A 20,729-nucleotide genomic window follows, 5' to 3' on the forward strand; every position below is an offset into this window, starting at 1 on the left:
AAGCAACAGCTATAATGCCCTCTTTTTTCCCGTAGATATAATGCTACCCATCCATGCATGCAGTTTGCATCAAATTGGTGGAGCTCTTGCTAATTAAAAGTTGTGCTTTAATCCTTGGCTGGGATAATCACCAACATACCTCTCTTATCCTCTCCTCTCTCTCATAACTACCAGAAAGAGCGCAGAACAAGCTAAATATTAATCCTTTGCTATGAATTCATGTTTGCTTGCCAACATATGGAGCATTCGCACTGCTGGACAACCAAAAGAATCAGGAAGAATTCCAAAATATTAAAATAAGTCATGAATTGATGTGTCATTGTCATAGATTTACAGGTGCAGTAGGTGTTTCATTCCAAGATGATGCTTCCAAGGTATGACTGACTGAAGCAACACATAAAAATCATGCCATCATTAAAAGGCTGCTAATATCTTGGGTACCAGAACATGCCCTTGATACCTTCAGGATCAGCTTCAAATCCTAAGTTTCTATAGAAATCAACAACTGCAAATGATGCGAACAAAACCCTATTAAACTTCAATCATTTAAAGTACGGTCAAACAAATACAATGATTTTGGAAAACATTCCATAAATGTAGTATTAAATATAGATATTGCTCATTTATTTAATGAGTGCTCGAGATAGATAGGTAAACTCATCTGTGAAAGATGTAAAGTAACCTCAATAACTTATTTTCCTTTCCCTTGCAGCTGGACCTTTAAAAATTTGTCCTTTTTCCCCTAAGAAATCTGGTGGTTCCCAACCATAAGACTTGAAACTAGACCCTGTGAAGCTCCCTCTTTTTAAGAGAGGGGAGCACACCAACTGAACTCCAACTGGTTTGCTTTAAAACTTATGTTCTTATATTTGTTAACTAATTTTTTTTCTATGATTGTTCAGATTGCTAGACACATAATTGTATCTTTCTTCTGCAGTTCTCTAATAGCATGTTGCATCATCTTATTAGCCAAGAGGCAAGAATGCAGGTTACCTTCTAAGAAGAACGATCCAGCTTGTGTATAAGTGAGACCAAACTTGAACAACAATTTTCATCTTTTCAGCCCAATAAACTAGCAATTTTTAGCATTGAGATCCAAGAAGGAAATTTTGCTGCTTGCTAATTTCTGCTTGCTTATGTTAGTGCAAGTGGGGGAACTTATGGTTTGACTAAAATTAACTTGATAAAGTGAAATAATCACTACAGGTTTAGAATTGTACCTTTACTGTCTGCAAATAATGTTATATTGCCAATATCTCTTCGTAGTAATGCCCGGATTAGCTGTTCCACGAGTGCCTTACCAAGACCCTGGCCCTGAAAAGCATCACAAATTCCTAAGCTATGTGTAATTTTACAGAGTTTTTTCCTCCATTGTAAATAAGCTGATCTGTCTACCAAAACTAACATAAGCTGGTATGACTAAGTTTTGCAGAAATAACGAAACAAGCAAGTTTAGCATGAAATTCTGCTAGGCCATTCCATTCTGATAGCTACCTGATAAGAAGGATCAACAAGGACATCCCATATTGTAGCATTGAAGGCATGGTCAGAAGTAGCACGAGCCATGCCAATTAGTTGCTTCCGGTCATTCCCCTCTGTCAAATAACTTCTCCAAGTACACTAAGATGTTCATCATTTAATTATATGAATCTCAGCTGCAAATTGTTTTAAATATAAACAAGCATGGCATATCAGGTCAAACTAACAGAAAAGCCAAAAATTGCCCAAAGAAAAAATGTAACTACCTGTGCCTGGAGATCTACTTATGGAATGAAGTGTGGCAACCAAGTAGCTGTTTCTTAAAGATGCTGCTACTTTTCTTAGTGGTCTTCGAGGCCATCCTACCTGTCAAGTACACGTTATCATTATAAAAATGACTATACACAATTTAATACAGATAACTGTTTCAGCAGGATTTTTTTTAAAGAATGTAATTAAATCTGCAGAAATTGAAATAGTTGTCATCTATTGAATCGAAAGTGTGAATCAGCGCATTGTTCAGATTCCAAGTTTTAGAAGGACAAAATCATGTTTCCTTTATCCTTTATGATATATTCTTCTTCCTAAAGTTTTAAAACTATCAAAATTCGCACCCAAATTCCTGTCAGGCATTGATGCCAAACAAGTCATAGTTGAATTATATTTAAAAAAAAAGTAGTTGTGGTTGAAGAAATAATTCATTTGAAATACTAAAATCTCAATTTCTTGTTTCAGAACATTCAGCAAACTCTGTTCAATCAACTAAATATTTTTCTTCTTTTCTTTCATGTGTATTGTTGGGAGGCAAAGAAAGAGGAGGTAGAGAGGGGCGTTTGACAGGTGGGGGGACACTGCAACTGACCCTTTAAAGTTAAAGCTAAGACTTTACTCATTCACTACTCCTGGACTCCTCTGAGCAACACCAACATCTTGACTCCCATATTACGTAGATTATTCCTCCTGCTCCTGCAGACGTCAAGCTTCTGTTCCCCCTCAGTATGTATCTAACCTAACCCTCCCAAACTTCAGAAATATCCAGCTCCCCTCCCCTACAGGTGTAAGCATAGTCCTTTAGCTATATCACCAAAACTCTGCATATAATATTTTATGACCAGTCAAGTATCTGCAATAATATCACATGTTATATCGCTCTCCTATTTCCCTTGATTCCTGTAATACCTTCTTAATTCCTGCTTATCAAAATATTCAATGCAGTACACATCATAACAATTTCTTCATGTTCCACTTCCTATTCTCCTCTAACTCTTTAGTGGCTTGCAATAAGCCAATTAGACTGCTTTCAGTGTATTTGTTATCTTCCTAGTGAATTGTCTTTTCTCACGTTCCTTTGAGCATCCACATATAAAAAGATAAATGCTCCATGTTCCTCTTGGTAGAATCTGTCCTGGAAAAGACACCTCCACAATTATTTTTATCACAACTAATCCTTCCATTGAAGATAAATCATCAAGATGAAGGCTCCATTCAAGATTCCCACTCATGGCATATTAGTTGCCAACAGCCACTTCCACTCAGTGAACACCTAGCTGGAAAGGGGTTCCATGAAGGTCATCAACTGGCTCAACAGAAAGATCAAATCAAAGTGTGCTTGACCACCTTTTGCTTGACTCTGAATTATTGCAGACCCCATCCAGACCTCCAGACAGTCCCACATTACTGAGAACGCAACCTACCTAGAGATTGCCTGGATGGATGGTTTCATAGTTACAAATCTTATGTTTTCTTAGATACCTACAATGAGGTCAGCCCAAGTGGCCTCCTCCCTGGTCAGGCAGGGAGATCTGCCCAAGTGGTCTCCACACACAGACCCCCACACCCCCACCCCCAAAAACCAACAAAAAAAAAGCCACAAACACATGAAAAGATAAAACAAACAAAAAAGAAAAATAAAAAGAGAAGGGAGAGTTCCTAGTCAAGGCAAGGTGGTATATGATCCTTTGTATACTTGAAGCTATGGTTGTTCATACTTCACAGTTAACATAATATTATTATGCATCAATTCTCGTATCTCATCTCCTAAATGTCAAATTTACACTACAGATGGGTCTCCCTTCAATTTCTCTCTAAAAAAAGGATCCTTGATGGAATATCATTGATTGACTACTGGTTCCTCATATTTTTCAAATTCCAAACTATAAATAAAGTTGTCTTCTTTCAAATAATTAATGATTTGTGACTTATGTTCATTTACATCATGCAGGATCATTGCATAGGTCATTGGGTCAGCATTGCATCATCTGGAGCATCTGCATGACCTCTTCAAGTGCTTCTACCCATGCATTACACACCATCATTTCACCTGTCTATTATTTGTGCTTTTTTTCCTTTGCCACATCTTTAAAGAATTTATTTAAGCTTGCTTTTCAGGTGATGTTTCATTTTTCAGGACTACTTCAGACTGTACAAGAGCAAGTGTTTCTTCTTGGTTATTGTGGGATCTTACTTAAGAAGGAAATGAAAAGAAATCAAGATCAGGGAAGTGAAGAGAATCCATTGAGGGGTTTCTTTTGGTTTTAGCATCTTCCAAAAACATCCTCCCTAGGTGCCCTAGTGCCCTTATATAACATCTCCTCACAATATCTTATCAACCCCTCATAACAAGGTAATCTTCAAGCCAAATCCTCATGGAAATGACCCTCCTTAGCTTAATCTATTTCTATTCGATTTCCAATGATTTTTCTCTTGCTCAGATCTTTGTATGGTGATGGTGTTTTAATTTGCATGTCTTTGTGCTTTGGTCAGTTTTGTTAGTTACAGATGGAAGCTTAAATAAGTGATAAATGAAGGATTGCGTTTTTTGTGTTTGTTTCCCTTTTTACCAGAGTGGGGGGAGGGGGTGTGTTGGAGAGGAATGGGAAGGTGTTGGGGGGTGGGGGGGGGTGTGGGGGGGGAGCAGAGAGATGTGGAAGGAGGGAAATTATGCATAAAAATAACAAAGAAAATGATTACAACAAAAATAAAAGAAAAACGAATTTCTTAAAAAAATACTTCGATAAACAAAACAGGAGTCATTTTGTAAAGTTACTTAGCAAATAATGTTTGACAAAAGAATAACTATTTGGTGCCATTTTACAGTTTAATAATGATATTATTGCAAGGAAATCATGCTTGCTTCTCAATAGTTTCCAATGGATACATATGGCTAAGGTTCTAATCTATGTCCTTCATTGCATTCATTCATATAGTCATGAGTCACAAATACTATACATGTGTGCTAAAACATTCAAAAAGTCAACTGTCAACAAGTAAATAATCACCTTATCGCATAAATCTTGGAGTTCATAAACATCAACATCTCCAGATGAAGAAAAGATTATTTGCTCAAATGTTCCACCAGGTTGAGTCCTTTCTAGTAGTACAATCTCCTGTGGCAACGGTTCTTCCTCTTCTATTAATGTAGAAGGTGGCTCCGTAATCTGTGCAGAGTTGTTGTTGTTCTTCAAGAAACTGCATGACCGCATAAATCAGCAAGACACATGTTTGTTAATGCTTGGTAATCCATGAAGAAAAAGAATATGAATAATGAACCTCATGTCTTTCTCAAGACAGTTTCTATACATAGACATCCAGTAATGGAACTTACTTAGGCAATAAACAATTAAATTTAGAGCTCAAAAGAACTTAAACATGATTTTATGGGTTTGGATGAAGCTTATTAACTTCCTAAAGAAAATAATCCTAGGGGTGATGGTGAAATTAAGGCATCATCAGATGGACCACATGGTCTTGCTAAAGACGTGTAACAAGCGAACAGTCTACTTGCAGATAGATTAAGAAGTTTATAGTGCCAATATATCATCTGCTATCATCAGGGCTGATTTAATTGTCCAACTTTCAACACTGTTTCAGTCTTTCAGATGCAGTAGCCATCAATCTCTACGAAAAGAAAACTTGGTGCATGTTAATTTCAGTTGATAGATTGTTAATTGATGAGATAAGCAAGAAAGAACATTGTATTGGGGTCATCGAAGTTCTAAAGAACAAAATTTCTATAATCGATCACACCAAAATGGAGTATGATGTTTGCAACTTTTGCGGATTTGCAAGATAATTTGGATATATATCTATAATGAACAATAAAATCCCTCAAAACAATGCCTTTACCAAGTAGGATCCATTATATAAATGGTTGAAAAGATAGACAGCTGTCTTTAACCACATTACAGCAAGATCAATGAAATTAACAAGCCTTCAGAGTATCATGAGATCATTGTATGCTAGTTGGACTTAAAGAAAATAATATGATGTTATTATAGGACCAACAGTATCATATGGATGATGGAGCAACAATATTATGATATTATTATACAACCAACACTATCATATGGACCAAAAAGTTTTAGTGAAAGAACATACAGCACAGAATCATATAGCAATTAAGGATGTTAACATGGACAAGTGATAAGCAATCAGAGGTTCAGTTTAAAAGACTGGTATATAGAATAAGCTTATAAGTGGGACAACGAGAGAATTAAGTGCAAAAAAACATTCAGTGTTGTTTGGAAATGTGCAATTTAGGGAAAAAAACAACCATAGCAGGGAGGAAGGCCAGAAATACCTTGAGATACTTGTTTTAGACCCTCTGGCAGATGCCTTGGACAAGATAAACAAAATAATAACCAAGGAAAAATATAGCATTTATTAAGCTTCCTCTGCTGCAGTTGTCAGGACAGTGCTGAAAATACACTATCTAGCAGTTCTTTATTCAAATGAGGAGATACAAATCTTAAAAAGCCCTTGGATAGGATCTCTGCATGTTTTATTCATGAACTTGATCACCAAAAAAAAAACACCTTGCTGATGCCAATCAAGGTTAGTAAAGAGAGTAACTTAATTTTTGGCACATTAGCCTAAATGTCTTTCTCTGAATAAAGGGGAACTATCTTGGAAGTTGTGATTACACCACAAAAGAATGCAGGCAAATCAGAATATCAAATTCTAATGGAATTCTAACAAAAACTTGTAAAGCATGGTACATCAGCAAGTCAGCAAGCAAAGTCAAGTTCCAATACATGATTCACAAAAAATATCTTTTAGTCAAGCATCATCCTCTTTGCTGGAGTTACAAAGTAATCTTTACATCATTGATGTTAATGTGCATTTTCAGTTACCTAGATCTGATGGAATCCCAAAAGCTAGCTCTCAAAGGAAAAACATCCGCTCTTCTTTTTGCTGCAGAGGAAAAAAAGTGCGAGCATTGTTATTACTTGGTTCCCAGATAACTCAGCTGACTTGTTTGATTGTATAATGCATCTGATAGCACTAACAAAACAACACTAACAAAACAAATTCGCATTTTAAGGGGAATTATGAAACAATCTAATGTTTTGACCAAGGTTTGCAATCTCTGACCAAACCACCCGATACAGGGCATACCGTGCTGTACCATTAGGGTAGCGAGAGTTGGTACACCCTTTGTATTGAGTGTCAGTACCAAGGTATGAACATACCAAAACTCAATTTGTGGTGTACCACATGGGCACTTGTACAGGGTCTACTACCAAGATTGCAGACCTTTGTTTTGACCTTTTTTTTTCTTTTTTGAGAAAAGTGGAGGGAGCACCACCTTTGGACTTTAAACTCGCAACTTCTCCCCATACAAGTGCTAAGGAAAGTGGTACAAACCAATGGACCCAAGTCCCATTAGAAATGTTTTGAAGAAATTGAGGATGCATGAAAATAAGATGGAGCTATTATGTCAAGATGGTATGTCCCACGAAAGGATCATTCTAAGACTGATATCCAGCTTTAGATGGCTAGAGGAACAGATAGAAAAAAAATCAGCCAAAACATAGTAACAAGACATGAATAATATATATATATATATATATATATATATATATATATATATATATATATATGTATATGTATATATATATATATATATATATATATATATATATATATATGTATATGTATATATATATATATATGTATATGTATATATATATATATATATGTATATATATATATATATATGTATATGTATATATATATATATATATGTATATGTATATATATATATATATATGTATATGTATATATATATATATATATATATATGTATATGTATATATATATATATGTATGTATATATATATATATATAAGGAGATATAAGGGACACATTCCAGTTTTATTATGATGATCACAGGTTAGGAGTATAAAACTTGCATACATGCTTCATGGATACAAAACTATGATTATGAGACAGCCTAAATGTTCCTAAGGAATAACTAAAACAGTGAAAAAATGTGCAATGGGAGATACACATCATTGATCCACTTTGTCCATTGTACCATAGAATGCAAAGACCAATGGTCCACAATTAAAATGGTTTGCATGCTTTTTGTAAACTTTATTGCAACAAATATGTTGGTTTTTTATTGAAAATTAGTTCATGTTTTGACAATTTGATGCATAGGTAACAAGACTCCAAAATATTTTTTAGCTTTTATATCTAAATGATGTGAATAGTAACAATTGCTTCAAATAATCAATTCGAATATGAGGCATAATAACATAAATTATACTTTTGGAGCATTAAAACTAAGGTTCGCCGTCTCGATATTGGACCCCGTACCAGTAAAAACCTAATATAGTGAGGTACACGGGTCAATATGGTATGATCACATCGGTATGGGCAATATGGCATATATCAGTATGGTACGATATGCCCCATATCGGGCGGTACAGCAAACCATGATTAGAACTATATCCTACACATATGTACATGTAAATATATTTAAATATACACATGTATGTACATTGGACAATGCATTTAAGTCCATAAGGAGCCAATTAGAAAAATGATAAAAATAAAGCAGGAAGTTGTAAATCTATTATACACGCAATGACATAGATATATGTAGATAATGCATCTAAGCCTATTAACTTGGGGTCATACATTTTAAAATTAAAAAAGAAGAAAAAGAGGTGAATAATCATGTGATCCTAGGAAAAAAGCACCAAATCCAGCCAAATGCCCTCCCATATTCAAAACAACCATTTGTCCATAACTTAACCATCTAAGTCTGCTTTTCTAAAAGAAAAATAGTAATTATGGCAAAAACCTATTGTTGCCCTGCAAATTCTTATATATGCATCGATTGCTTCGCACTATATTCTAATTGCACATGATGAGATTAAAAAATTGAATATAACTAACCCTCTTCTTTGCCTTAAATGTAGAAGATGCTTACCTGGAATTAGCCCAAAGAATGCATTTGAAGGAGGCAAAGATTGATTTGTAACTTGAAAATGGCAAGCAAGGAAATGAATATGATATCTACGAAAGATGAAATATGTGAATGACAGTGGATTAGAGCATGCCCCATGGCCAAAGATCTATGTTTAAAACATAACAATAAAAATCTCCCAGTAAACACATAAATGTTGATGGATCATCTAAAACCAAACAACTCTAGCAGAGTGGCAGTTACTGAAAGTGATACAAGCACTTTGTTTCTCATTTTTCAGCTTTCAATTGATATTTCTCACATCCAGTTACTTTGCATAGTGTGAAAGTTACTGATGTGAATCTTGAGCTGCTTTTAGAATACATCTTTTTTTTTTTTCTAAGATATAATAACTACATATAAACTGAGTGGTGAATGTTAGACTGGTGAGAGTGCTACAAAAACTAAACTGGCCAGTTTTAACAGCTAACCAAACTAAGCAGTTCTAATTATGGTGCAATTGTTATCATAGAATTCATACGTATTATAATTCTTGGCATCTTTGGTTCAAATTGAGTGACATTATTTGAGAAATTATATGCATCATCAAAATGAAGGCTTTTGATAAGCATGGAGTATCACCCAAGCCATTGAAAGGGTCATAATAGTATGTGGTACTATCAGTTATAACAGAATCTACGAGGGAACTGCTTTCAGAATTTATAACATGGATAGGTATGAAGGGTTAGAACAGCTTCTTGAAGACCTTATTCTGGGGGGTTTAATTGAAAATCCACTGACTTGAAGTTTCAATTTAGTTATTTCAAGGAATATGAAAGCAGAGATTATAGGCTTTTCGGTGTCCATCACTGGGCCAGAAAGTTGAGAGGTAATCATTAGCGGGGCAATAAAGAGTATCATACAGCACATAGGGAAAGCATCACCAAGACAAAATACTGCAGTGCACATGTAGTGCAAGTTTAACCAAATTGACAAGAGAGTGAAATATTTGTCTGGAGATGCTATGAACATGTGGAAATAAGGAAACAAAAAGGAATTCAATGTTGCCACATTACAACAAAATTTTGAGGCAAAGAAGCCAACTTAAGTTAGCACAGTTTAAAGCTATAAGCAAAAGCCTCAAGGTAAGATCGAACTATTTCTACAGCCTTTCTCTTAAACCCCTGATGTGCTAACATTTTGCATTTTCCCCGCGAGTTTTACACACGGCACATAGATGAAAGAATTGTTTGACCATGGATAGGAAGAATTGTTTCAGTTTTCTGTTCATCTCATGTGTTCTGCAACAAAGAATACCGGGTCCAAAATAAAAGTTCTCTATATATGCGATTAAACTAGATTATTTATTTGTATGATAAATTCCTACTAGGGTATCAAAATATGCAAGAAGTGATCGTAATATAATCGACGCAGATTTATCAAATAAAACCGACAAAGTTGAAGTTGATTTGAAGCGGTGGAAAGGTAGAAACAAGAAAGAAAACATCCAATTTTCGCAACAATCCCTTCCAGAATGTTCAAGTCGACGTTTTTTTTTTTCAACTGGAGGATAAACAAGCGCATCAAAAAGAAGAACTCAGAACAAAGGGCAAAAAAAATACTATCTTTATTCCCATTTAATGAACTCGCAAACTTACAGAGACGATGAGGCAACCGATGCGCTGGAGAGCATCTTTCTTTTCCCTAATCCCTCTCGAGCCCGAGCCTTGGCGCCGCTCTCCCTCTCTCTCTCTCTGCCGCTTATTAGTGAGGGAGAGAGAGTGGAACAGAAGAGATAAGGCTTTTGGGCTGGGAGAAGCTGACAACGCGACGGTGCCATCAATAATAATTCTTGTGCACCGCGGGCCGTGCAGAAAAAATGCATCCCTTCACGAGAAATTATTGCCTGGACCGCGCCTAGGTACACCAGCACAAATCGCGCAGCACGCGCACGGTGGATAACGCGCGATCAGGAATTCGTGAAATAGAAGGATTACTGTAGCATGCTATCCGGTCAATCCGGGCATGATCCACGCAATAATTTCTCTCCCTTCACCATACTATACCACAACGATGGTGACAACGCGACAGTAATTCTGGTGCACAGCGTCCAGAAAAGATGCATCACATCGTCGTATTCTGTCATATAATATAACGAATAAAAAATATATATTTAATATAATTTTATTTTTTAAATTTTTTTTAATCAAAAATTTTTTTAATATTATTTATAAAATTTAATAAAGTATTATAAAATTATAATAAAATATTATAATTATAATTATTGTAATCCTATGATATTCTGTTGTATCTTATAAATAATTATCGAAATATCATAAAAAATTAATAAACATCGTAATAATATTATGACTTTCTATTGTAATTCTATTATATTTTATTATACTCTAAATATAATTATCGAGGTATCATAAATATCTAATATGATATCATAATATAATATTATAATATTCTGTTACGATCCTATGATATCTTGTTGTATTCTATAGATGATTATCCGGGTGCCATAAAAAGCTAACGAAATGTCGTAATATAGACATTATATTACAATCTTATAATATCTTGTTGCATCCTATAGATAATTATTGGGATGTCATAAAAAATTAATAAGATATCGTAATAATATTATGACATCTTGTTTGCATCTTATGATATCCCGTTATATTCTATAAAAAAATAATAAAATGTCATAATATTCGAAAAGGATATTTTGATCAGAAAAAATTTGAAAAAAAAATTGAACTACATCAAATATCTATTTTCTTATTAATTATATTATATGGTCCAATATGATGAAGTGGCGTATAAAAAATATGGTGGAGTGGTGCATTTTTTATGCACCTCATGCCGTGCCCCAAGAATTTTTCTGCAATCAAATGGTTCATGGATGTGGAATTATTGGAGCATATCCAATAACCTAGTTTTGGATCTCTTTTGCATGGATTGGGTCTAAGACGATGCGCTCGATTGAACCTGGTTTGACTCACTCAGTTCGAAATTGAATTCAAGCTTGGTAGCTGAGATATGTGGTGGTCCAATCAAAAAATATTACAGCAAGCTTGATGTGTTTTTGATGAGTTTGTTACCGATCAAAGCCCGATCCTATCTTGAATGGCTTGAAAGACTCTATAGGGCTAAAATCAATTCAAACTCATCTTTTGCTTGAATTGAGGTCAAGGCCAACTTATATCAACCTTGGTTCAAACATGGTTCAAGCTTGGGTTAATGGTTCATTATATGCTAACTAAGCCTAATGTGAATCATCGAAATAAATTTAAAAATAATTAATTATATATTAGCTAATATATATACTATAATTTTGTCGATCAATTTCAAGTCCTTATTTATTATTACTTATATTTTCCATTAGGAACTGATGCTGCCAATCCTAGTATGCATCTGATTTCGATAAAGAGCAACTTGCAAAATAAGTCTATTAGCCGGAATTGTGTCTGGCGGAGCCCTCCGATGTCTAAGTCAGTGGAGAGTGATGAACAGAAAATTTAGAATAGAATGTGATAGAATTTTAGTCCAAAAATTCTCCTTACCATTGTCTGTTCCCTTATCTCTCTTTTATAGGCGATTTGGGTGTAACCGTCAAGCACGTGGAGTCCCATATTTTATGGCATTAAAGGATAGTTAACTCCTATTTTCGGACTATAATCATGAAGTTAGTGGGCAGTTTATGCCCAGTAACGATCGTGGTATGCAGTTGTTACCCATGATTGTGATATCATGATTACAGATTCTAATATATCGACCGGAGGTCGGTGATTTTGATATACCGACTGAGAATCGATGATTCAGATATACTGACCGACCATCGATTTCTTGTATTTTATATCAAAGAGTCGTTGGTGGTAGTGTATCGGGTTGATTGGATTGGTTACCATTTGAGAAGACAATGGGAGTTACAGACAGACAGTCGGTTAATCGATAGACAGTCGACCATTAGTCGTGTTTCGTAGAATCGATTGAATATCAGGGTGATGAAACCTATAGATGCTATAGTCAAATCGGTGATTCTCATGGTGATTTTATTTTGACGGTTCAACATCTATTGTCGAAGTAGAGTCGAGGGGCCGACTTTGAATCGAGAGGAGCAGATCTGATTGTCCCAACAGAAACATATACTATCTATATTATATATGCTTGTTATATATAGTGATTTTATCTACCGTATGCATGGATACTTCTCACTGTATGTATTGATGTTGCTCAATATATTCAACAAACATGTTTAATGTTGCATGATGCCGGTATTTTATAGTATTTATTTTTTTTCAAGTTTTTTATTCTCTCTTACCTCATTAAGTGCTTCCTTACTATAAGTAATTATTGAGGCCAATCTCATGTCGTACCTATTATCGATGAAGAGCACCTACAAAATGAAGTCCACACTGATCGAAATTGTGTCCGATAGGGATCCTTCGATGCTTAAGTCAATGAAGAGTAGTGAACAGCAGATGAATATTTAGAGAGGTAGAGTTTCAGCTTCAAAGAGTCCTTACCAAATGCTATTCATTTACCTCCTTTTATAGATGAGTTGTTGGTAACTATTTGTGACGGTTAAACATATAGGTCTCGCTTATCTCAGCATTGTGTGATCGTGGGATGGATAGTTATATCCGTCACTGATCATATTTTGGCCATTATGCACTTTCTACGCTGATGATTTCTGATAAGCCGACTCTATATCGGTAGTCTAAATATGTCGACTATATGTCGGCAATTGTGAAAGCTTGAATGATCATCGATCGATAACTCTGATATGTCGATGGTCATCGATTTGAAACCAGTTAAATTGTCGCAGTCAGAGTTTGCTTGGGATGGGTGAAAATAACCGACTGTTGGTCTGTCAACTGATTAATAATCGACGGTTCGTGCTCATCAGACTAATTGAAAGTTAAAAACAGGAGAGTCGGCTGAATTGCCCCAACAGTTGCCCCCCCACTCTCGAGTCCAAGATAGTCTGACATATGAATCGGCACGTGATTTGATACGTTAGACGAAGGAAGTTATCACGTATTGTCTCGAGCTTCGATTCGACTGCAAACATTAATGATTTATTCAAAAAATGAAAGGTCTCCAGCTGTTTTATCATTTTGATAACTGTGAGTCCAAGATAGTCTGACATGTGAATCGGCACGTGCTTTGACACGTTAGACGAAGGAAGTTATCACGTATTGTCTCGAGCTTCGATTCGACTGCAGACATTAATGATTTATTCAAAAAATGAAGGGTCTCCAGCTGTTTTATCGTTTTGATAACTGTGAGATCATTATTGAGTGTTGCTTCGAGAAGATAGTCTGACGTCCGATGAATCTGAATGATTTGATTCTGACTAGTCGATTTCAACCACATGTTTCAATGTCATTGGCTATGTGCCATTCATACAGATAGTGGTGAGGTGGCGTGATCTGAAGATAGATGCGTCGAACCATCCGATCAACGATTGGTTTTGATATAGCCACGTGTCGAAATCTAGAGAAGCCTTGAGTTGAACAGCTTTCATCCAGACTGTTGAAGGGTTTTATATATATAACGTCACTTTTATTTGGATCTTCTACTTTTGCATTTGTCATTCTTTCCTGCTGCAGGGAGTTCCATCTCGGGTGCTGAGAGCTTTCGAAGTTCACTATTCTTCACGTCATTTCTTAGTTCCAAGTCAAGTTCTTGTTCCTTCCCCCCAAATTTTCTCTTTTCTTCTTCTAGGTTCTATCATTTTCAATGGCAAGTAGGGATAAGAAGACGAGGGTTTCATCTTCTCGAGATAGTCAATCGGAGAATCCAATTGATGATTCTTCTTTGGGTCTGGAGATGAAACTTTTTTTCTTGTCCGAATCCAACATCGATTGACTTCGAAAATAGTATGGTATCCCGAAGCAATTTCAGCTCTTTGCTCATAGTTCGGATGGTCAGATGAACTCTCCTCCTCCAGATTAGGTCACGTTTTATGTAGAAGACCTTCGGACCAGTCTTAGATTTTTGATTCTGGAGTTCGTCTGAAATCTTCTTGATTATTACTATCTTTGTCCTGCTCAATTAGCTCCGAATTCTATTCGGCTAATTATTAGTTTTGCTTTGTTGTATCGTCTTATTCCAATCAATCCTCGTCCTTCTCTTTTTTGAGCTTTTTATGTTCTTCATCCTCACCCAAAAATCAAAGGTTGGTGGTTTTTCAATTCGAGAAAGGATCTTTCTTTTATTTTCGATCTTCCATCATTCATTCATGGATGGAAGAATCAATTTTTCTTCATTTCTTCTTCATCTTCTTGGGGCTTTCCTTCATCTTGGAGCAATCCGAGAATCGACCCCAACGAACACAGTCAGATCGATATCATTGATCGAAAAGATTTTCTTCGATTTAAAGATTTGAAAGTCCCAATGCAGCGAGAGCTAATGACGGAGCAAGCTCTCTATGATGCCGAACTTAGTTCGGTAACTTCTTTAGGTATAGCGTAGTTAGTCATTTATTTTTCATTTACTTTCAGACTCTGTAACTAAACTTCTATTTTTTGATTGCAGCTATGCGATCGATATCATGAGTCTTAGCTGCTAACATTCGCCTACATGCTGCTAAGAAGAAAGCAGCGACCGATGCCGAATCATCCTGAATGATGAAGAAGAGTCGGATTGAATCTGAGTCGGTACCAGCAAGGGAGTCTGACATTCCATCGGTGACAGCTCCCAGCACTGAGCCGGTTATAGCGTTGTCAACTCCGACAATGCTACCTTCTGTTGAAGTGCCATCGGCTAGAGTAGAGACAGCGAGAGATGAGGTGGAGCCGATTGAGAGGATATTGACCCCGGCTCCATCGATGGAGATTCAGGCTAAATCTACAGTTGCGGTCGAATCAGAACTGTCTGCCACCAAGCAGACTACTCATCAGGTGCCTCTGACTGTGCCGATGTAATTTCGAACATAGTCCAATTCCGACTTCGTGACAGTTTCGAGCGAACGACCGCCAACTGGAGAGCAGAAAAAGGTGCCAGCTATCTCTGCTGAGGATGGGTTACCGACAGATCTTCCTACCCTCTTCGACATCCAGATTCCAATCGAAGAGTCGGCTTTGGCCACTTTAGTGCTAGCTAAGTGGCTCATTGAAGCTGCTCTTCTTCCGACTGACAGGGAGAACAAGAAAGATCGGATTGTATCCAAAATATTTTCCTCTTTCTACTTGACAATTCTCGGAGTAAGTTGATGATACTTATTCTTTTTCTTCTTTTGACTTGTTCTTTTCTTTTCAGTTGGCACATGACATGCACGCTCTCGAGAGCGGATATCGAAAAATTATCGAGCTTCGTCGGGCTTGGATAGACAAGGTCGCAGTTGCAAATACTGAGAAAGCTGCCGCCACTGAACAACTTCAAATGGCAACTGAACGGCAAAAGGAGCTCTAGGAAGAGATCTCCCATGCAACGATCGAAGTAGAATCCACCAAAGCTGAATTAGGGTTGGCTCAACAGAACATCACATCCCTGGAGTCCCGGATCAAGAGCAAAAAGTATTCAATCAGTCGACTCCAGAGGGAAAGGGACGGAAGTATAGAAGAACTTGAGGCAAAGTGCAAGAGGCATGGGGCCACCAAAGAGAGGTTGGCACTGGCCGATACAGAGTCGGTCTTCATCAAAGAAGAGGCAGAATCGGCGAAAGGTGCTCTGAATCTGGCCATTGAGAATTTCAAAGAATCACAGAAATAAAAGAATGAAATTCTTGAGGACAGATTCGCTTCTTACTATGTCAGATACGAAGACGACAGAGATATAGTCAGAAAACTGTATCCAGACTTAGATCTGAACAGCATCGTTCCCCTTAGATTGGAAGAAGAGGCTGCTAAGGAGACCACCATGCCAAATGAAAGAGATACATCGATTGCACCAGAAACTGCTCCAACCATCAAAGCTGTACAGGAGCAATCTGAAGAAGGAATCGATCGGTGATCGGTGTAATATTTTTTTTTTATAATCGAACAATAAGTCTAATTTTGTGATCGGACCTTGAGTCCAATCTTGTAATCTCTTCTTTAATGAATGAAAAAAAAATTCAGGTATGGAATCTCTTTTTAATCTAGTACTGTTGATGTCATTGAATAATAGTCGGATTATCGATTATTCGTCGGTAAGTTGAATGTCGACTAATAATCATAGTAGAATTCGTCTGCTAGTCGGGTATTAGCCGACTTAGCTTTTAGATTTTTTAAGTATTCGATAGATAGTGACAAGCTGAGTATTCTTTGACTGACCATAGTCAAGTCGGTATATTTTCTACTCGATCAAAATCGAGTCGGTATAATATTCTACTTAGCTAAAGTCAAGTCGGTATGACTTAAGTTAATTTTTACAGTGAAAAATTGAGATGTAGTCGGTATAAATTAACCAACTATTTATCGATTTGATGTCGTCACTTGACTTAAGTTGGTTTTTATAGTAGAAAATTGAGATGTAGTCCGTACAAATTGATCGATTATTTATCAGTCTGATGCCATTTTTATAGATTACTTGTAGATAACTAAAGATTTTAAGATTCAAAATCTCAATATTTCATTCTGAATATGTCGTATATGTGAATAACTTTATTAATAATACATCTTCAAATTATTGATATTTTAAGTCCAAGAGATAGTTGTCCCATTGAGGATTTCTAGTCGATATACGTCCGGATGAAGTATCTTGATCATCTTGTAAGGTCCTTTTCAGTTTGAAAATAATTTTTTTTATTCCAGAGGTTTTGAAACTTTTGCTTTTCTTATGATCAAATTTTCTGGATGAAAGACTTTCGATTTGACCTTCGCATTGTAATATCGAGCTACTCTTTACCGATATGTTGTCATTCGAACTTGAGCTCGCTGTCGGATTTTTGGGAGTAAGTCTAGATCGGCTCTCCGACATTCAAAATTATTCAACTCATTATATTGTTTGACTCTTACTGATGGCAATCCAACCTCAAGTGGAATTATCGTCTCAGTTCAATAGGCTAAGTTGAATGACGATTCTCTCATCGATATACGAGAAGTTGTCTGATATGCCCACAAGATCGGATATAACTCTTCTATCTAGAGATCTTTAGCTTCATTCAATCTGATTTTGAGATCATGTATAATTATTTTGAGCTCTAATTTTTGTCATGGTTGCTCGTATCTTCTCTCTACCTGACGCGTCAATCTGTTATGGCCAATCTCCTATTGTGTCCATTGCGGGTGAAGAGTATCTGTAAAATGAAGTCCACACTGACCAAAATTATGTCCGACAGGGACCTTCCGATGCTTAAGTTAGTAGAGAGTAGTGAACAGCAAATGAATATTTAGAAAGGTAGAGTTTCAGCTTCAAAGAGTCCTTACCAAATACTGTTTATTTATCTCTTTTTATAGATGAATTATTGGTAACCGCTTGTGACAGTTAAATATATAGATCCCGCTTATCTCAGTATTATGTGATCGTAGGATGGACGGTTATACCCGCCACTGATTATGTTCTGGCCATTATGCGCTTTATGCACTGATGGTTTCTGATAAGCTGACTCTATGTCGATAGTCTGAATATATCAACTATATATCGATAATTGTGGAAGTCTAAATGATAATCGATCGATAACTCTGATATGCCGATGGTCACCAGTTTAGAACCAGTTAAATTGTCGCAGTTGGAGTTTGCTTGGGATAGTTAAGAATAGCCGACTGTTGGTCGGTTAACTGATTGATAGTCGGTGGTTCATACTCATCAGGCCGATTGAAAGTCAAAATCGGGAGAGTCGGCTGAATTGCCCCAACAGTAATGGCTTACCATTCAAACATTTCATAATTACTCTATAAATAAAAAAATGCAATAAGTCTACATGGTTCAAAATTGTTGTTTAGATAACATTGTGCATATGGATAGCGTATTCTACATTACGTTTGCAATGTTATAATTAGCTATATTATAACATATTGTCATATGAATTTAGCATATTTTCTCTGGAGTCTTAAGCGAAGAAAATGGTCAAATTTGTGTAGAATGAAACTCCATTTGAGATGGTTAAGAGAACGAGGAAATCCTTGTTTATGCAATAGAAGAGATATGAAGGGGACTAGAGTGACTTTTAAGACTTTATCTGATATTCTATAAATTTGAAAATTTTCTATCAACTATGCTAATCGAAACTAATGATAGTATCCAAGGATGTTAATGAGATCGGATATATAAATATTGTATCTATTTTCCAGCTGAAAGGAGCAATTTTAATCAAAATTAAAAAGGGATGGTTTCGATGATGATTTCAAAAATTAAAAATTATTCAATTATAATTTTAATAATGATTTTGGTGATTCTCCGATCCAAAGCTACACTTATTGCTAAACTTGACATTGAACCCAAAATCCAACCTGCAACTGAATATACTTGATATTTAATACCCATAATATCCTTTATATTTAGTGTAATTCTAAATTACTATTTTTATAAAATAATTAGAATATAAAAATTATTTTTTTATATTAAAGATATCGCTCGTACAAGTTTTAAATCATAATTTAATTGCTCAAACATATTTGGATTCTAATGATAAATCAGATTTGAGTTAAATTGAGTTTGAATCTAATAAACTCAAATCTGACTTAAAAAATAAAATAGATCTAATTTTAAAATTCGACTTAAATTTTTTAAAATAGATTGAATTAGACCAAAATGGAATGGATAGGATCATATGTCATGGGTCAATCTGACCCATTCACAGTCTTAATTTCAATTTTTGAAGGATGGTAATAGATTTTAGTTTTGATTTTATTTTATTTTTTTTCACCAATCGAATTCTTTCTGTTCATATTTTCATATCCGAATTAGATTTTTTTTTTTTTTTAAATTTGGATGCGAGTTAGATGTTTTTATCAATATATTAAAACTATCATAAAATGAAAGAGTAAAGCATGTACTTTGCGACTGTCCTGAAAACCCTTCCTTGATCTTAGAACTGCGGCTGCGAAGTCGCTCGATCCTTCATCAAAAATTGCATCCTTCCCCAGATCTGGTCCCAACGAGAACATGTCACCCAGCCATTGGTCTTTCCACGCAACAAACGTTACTTTTAACCAATTATTGACACGCGATGGGGCCCCATAGCGTTGCTCCCCGAATCCCCGATAGAGGGAAAGGAGCAGTGGTCACGGTCGGAGTGGAGGGACCGTACTTGCGTCGTTGGAAGGCTTTTGGATATTATAACGTTAAAAACAGCCCACGAAAGGGAGGAAAGAAGCGCTGTCGATGATTACTTCCTTGTCGAGTTCCGTGTCCCAACTGTCACATCACTCCACTCCCTTGTATTCTTGCCCTTCGACACATCTCATCCAAGGGCCTCTTTCAAAGCCGAAATAACGGGCGAGCCATTCAATCATTCAGTCAAAAAGCTAGGCCTCCGTTTCCTTGAATTGGAAGGGAAAGCAAGCTTTTGAATGCAAGGTTGCATTCCAATATATGCATATTAGAAAAGGAGAAAAGGATGTATAGTGTGGTGTGAAGCTTTGTGGAAACACAAATGGTAATCGCATCGCGATTTGGAAAGAAACATGGCATGACAGTGAACCCCACTTGCTAAAAGTGTTTCTTTTCCTTTCTTAAAATAGAGAGAACCAATAAAAACTTTAAGATTTCATGTGATTGTATTATTAGTTTTAGTTTAATGGATCATGAATAATGTTAAACCAGCATCAGCAAAGGAAATTGATCCCTCAATATTTTGGCTATCTTGAGATTTTTCGTAAAACTCAATAAGTAAAAGTTTGAAGAAAAATGAATCAAAATAAGTTCTATATTGTCATGGTGCTGGTTGATGCTTGATGCATACCTGTATCCCATTAGGGATCACAGTAATGCTTATAATAGCTAGGTCACCTCTGATCATCTCCTTCCCTTCTACCTTAACAAAGATAACAATGGTTGAATGTTTCTACTAAAGTAAGCAAAGTCATATCCAACTTCAATCTGATGTCTTGGTTTAATTACAAAATAGCTTAAATCCATTAACTATGAAGTTCAAGTATAGTCATGCTCCTTCATAATT

At 35.9% G+C, this 20,729-nt stretch overlaps 1 protein-coding gene across 1 annotated transcript; it reads right to left on the reverse strand.

Annotated features, from left to right (window-relative positions):
* Positions 1–289: 289 nt before the first annotated feature.
* Positions 290–10,497, reverse strand: LOC105046017 (histone acetyltransferase TAP1). The gene is made up of 8 exons (XM_010924492.4): positions 10,336–10,497; positions 8,702–8,787; positions 6,612–6,672; positions 4,758–4,947; positions 1,746–1,845; positions 1,495–1,595; positions 1,221–1,314; positions 290–505 (listed from the first exon to the last, which is right to left on the reverse strand). Exons 1-8 carry the CDS (start codon positions 10,368–10,370, stop codon positions 426–428), a joined length of 747 nt encoding a protein of 248 aa, XP_010922794.1. The 5' UTR covers positions 10,371–10,497; the 3' UTR covers positions 290–425.
* Between the last annotated feature and the right edge of the window lie 10,232 nt (positions 10,498–20,729).

The sequence above is a fragment of the Elaeis guineensis genome, chromosome 5 (assembly GCF_000442705.2).
Source record: "Elaeis guineensis isolate ETL-2024a chromosome 5, EG11, whole genome shotgun sequence".
Lineage (NCBI taxonomy): Eukaryota > Viridiplantae > Streptophyta > Magnoliopsida > Arecales > Arecaceae > Elaeis > Elaeis guineensis.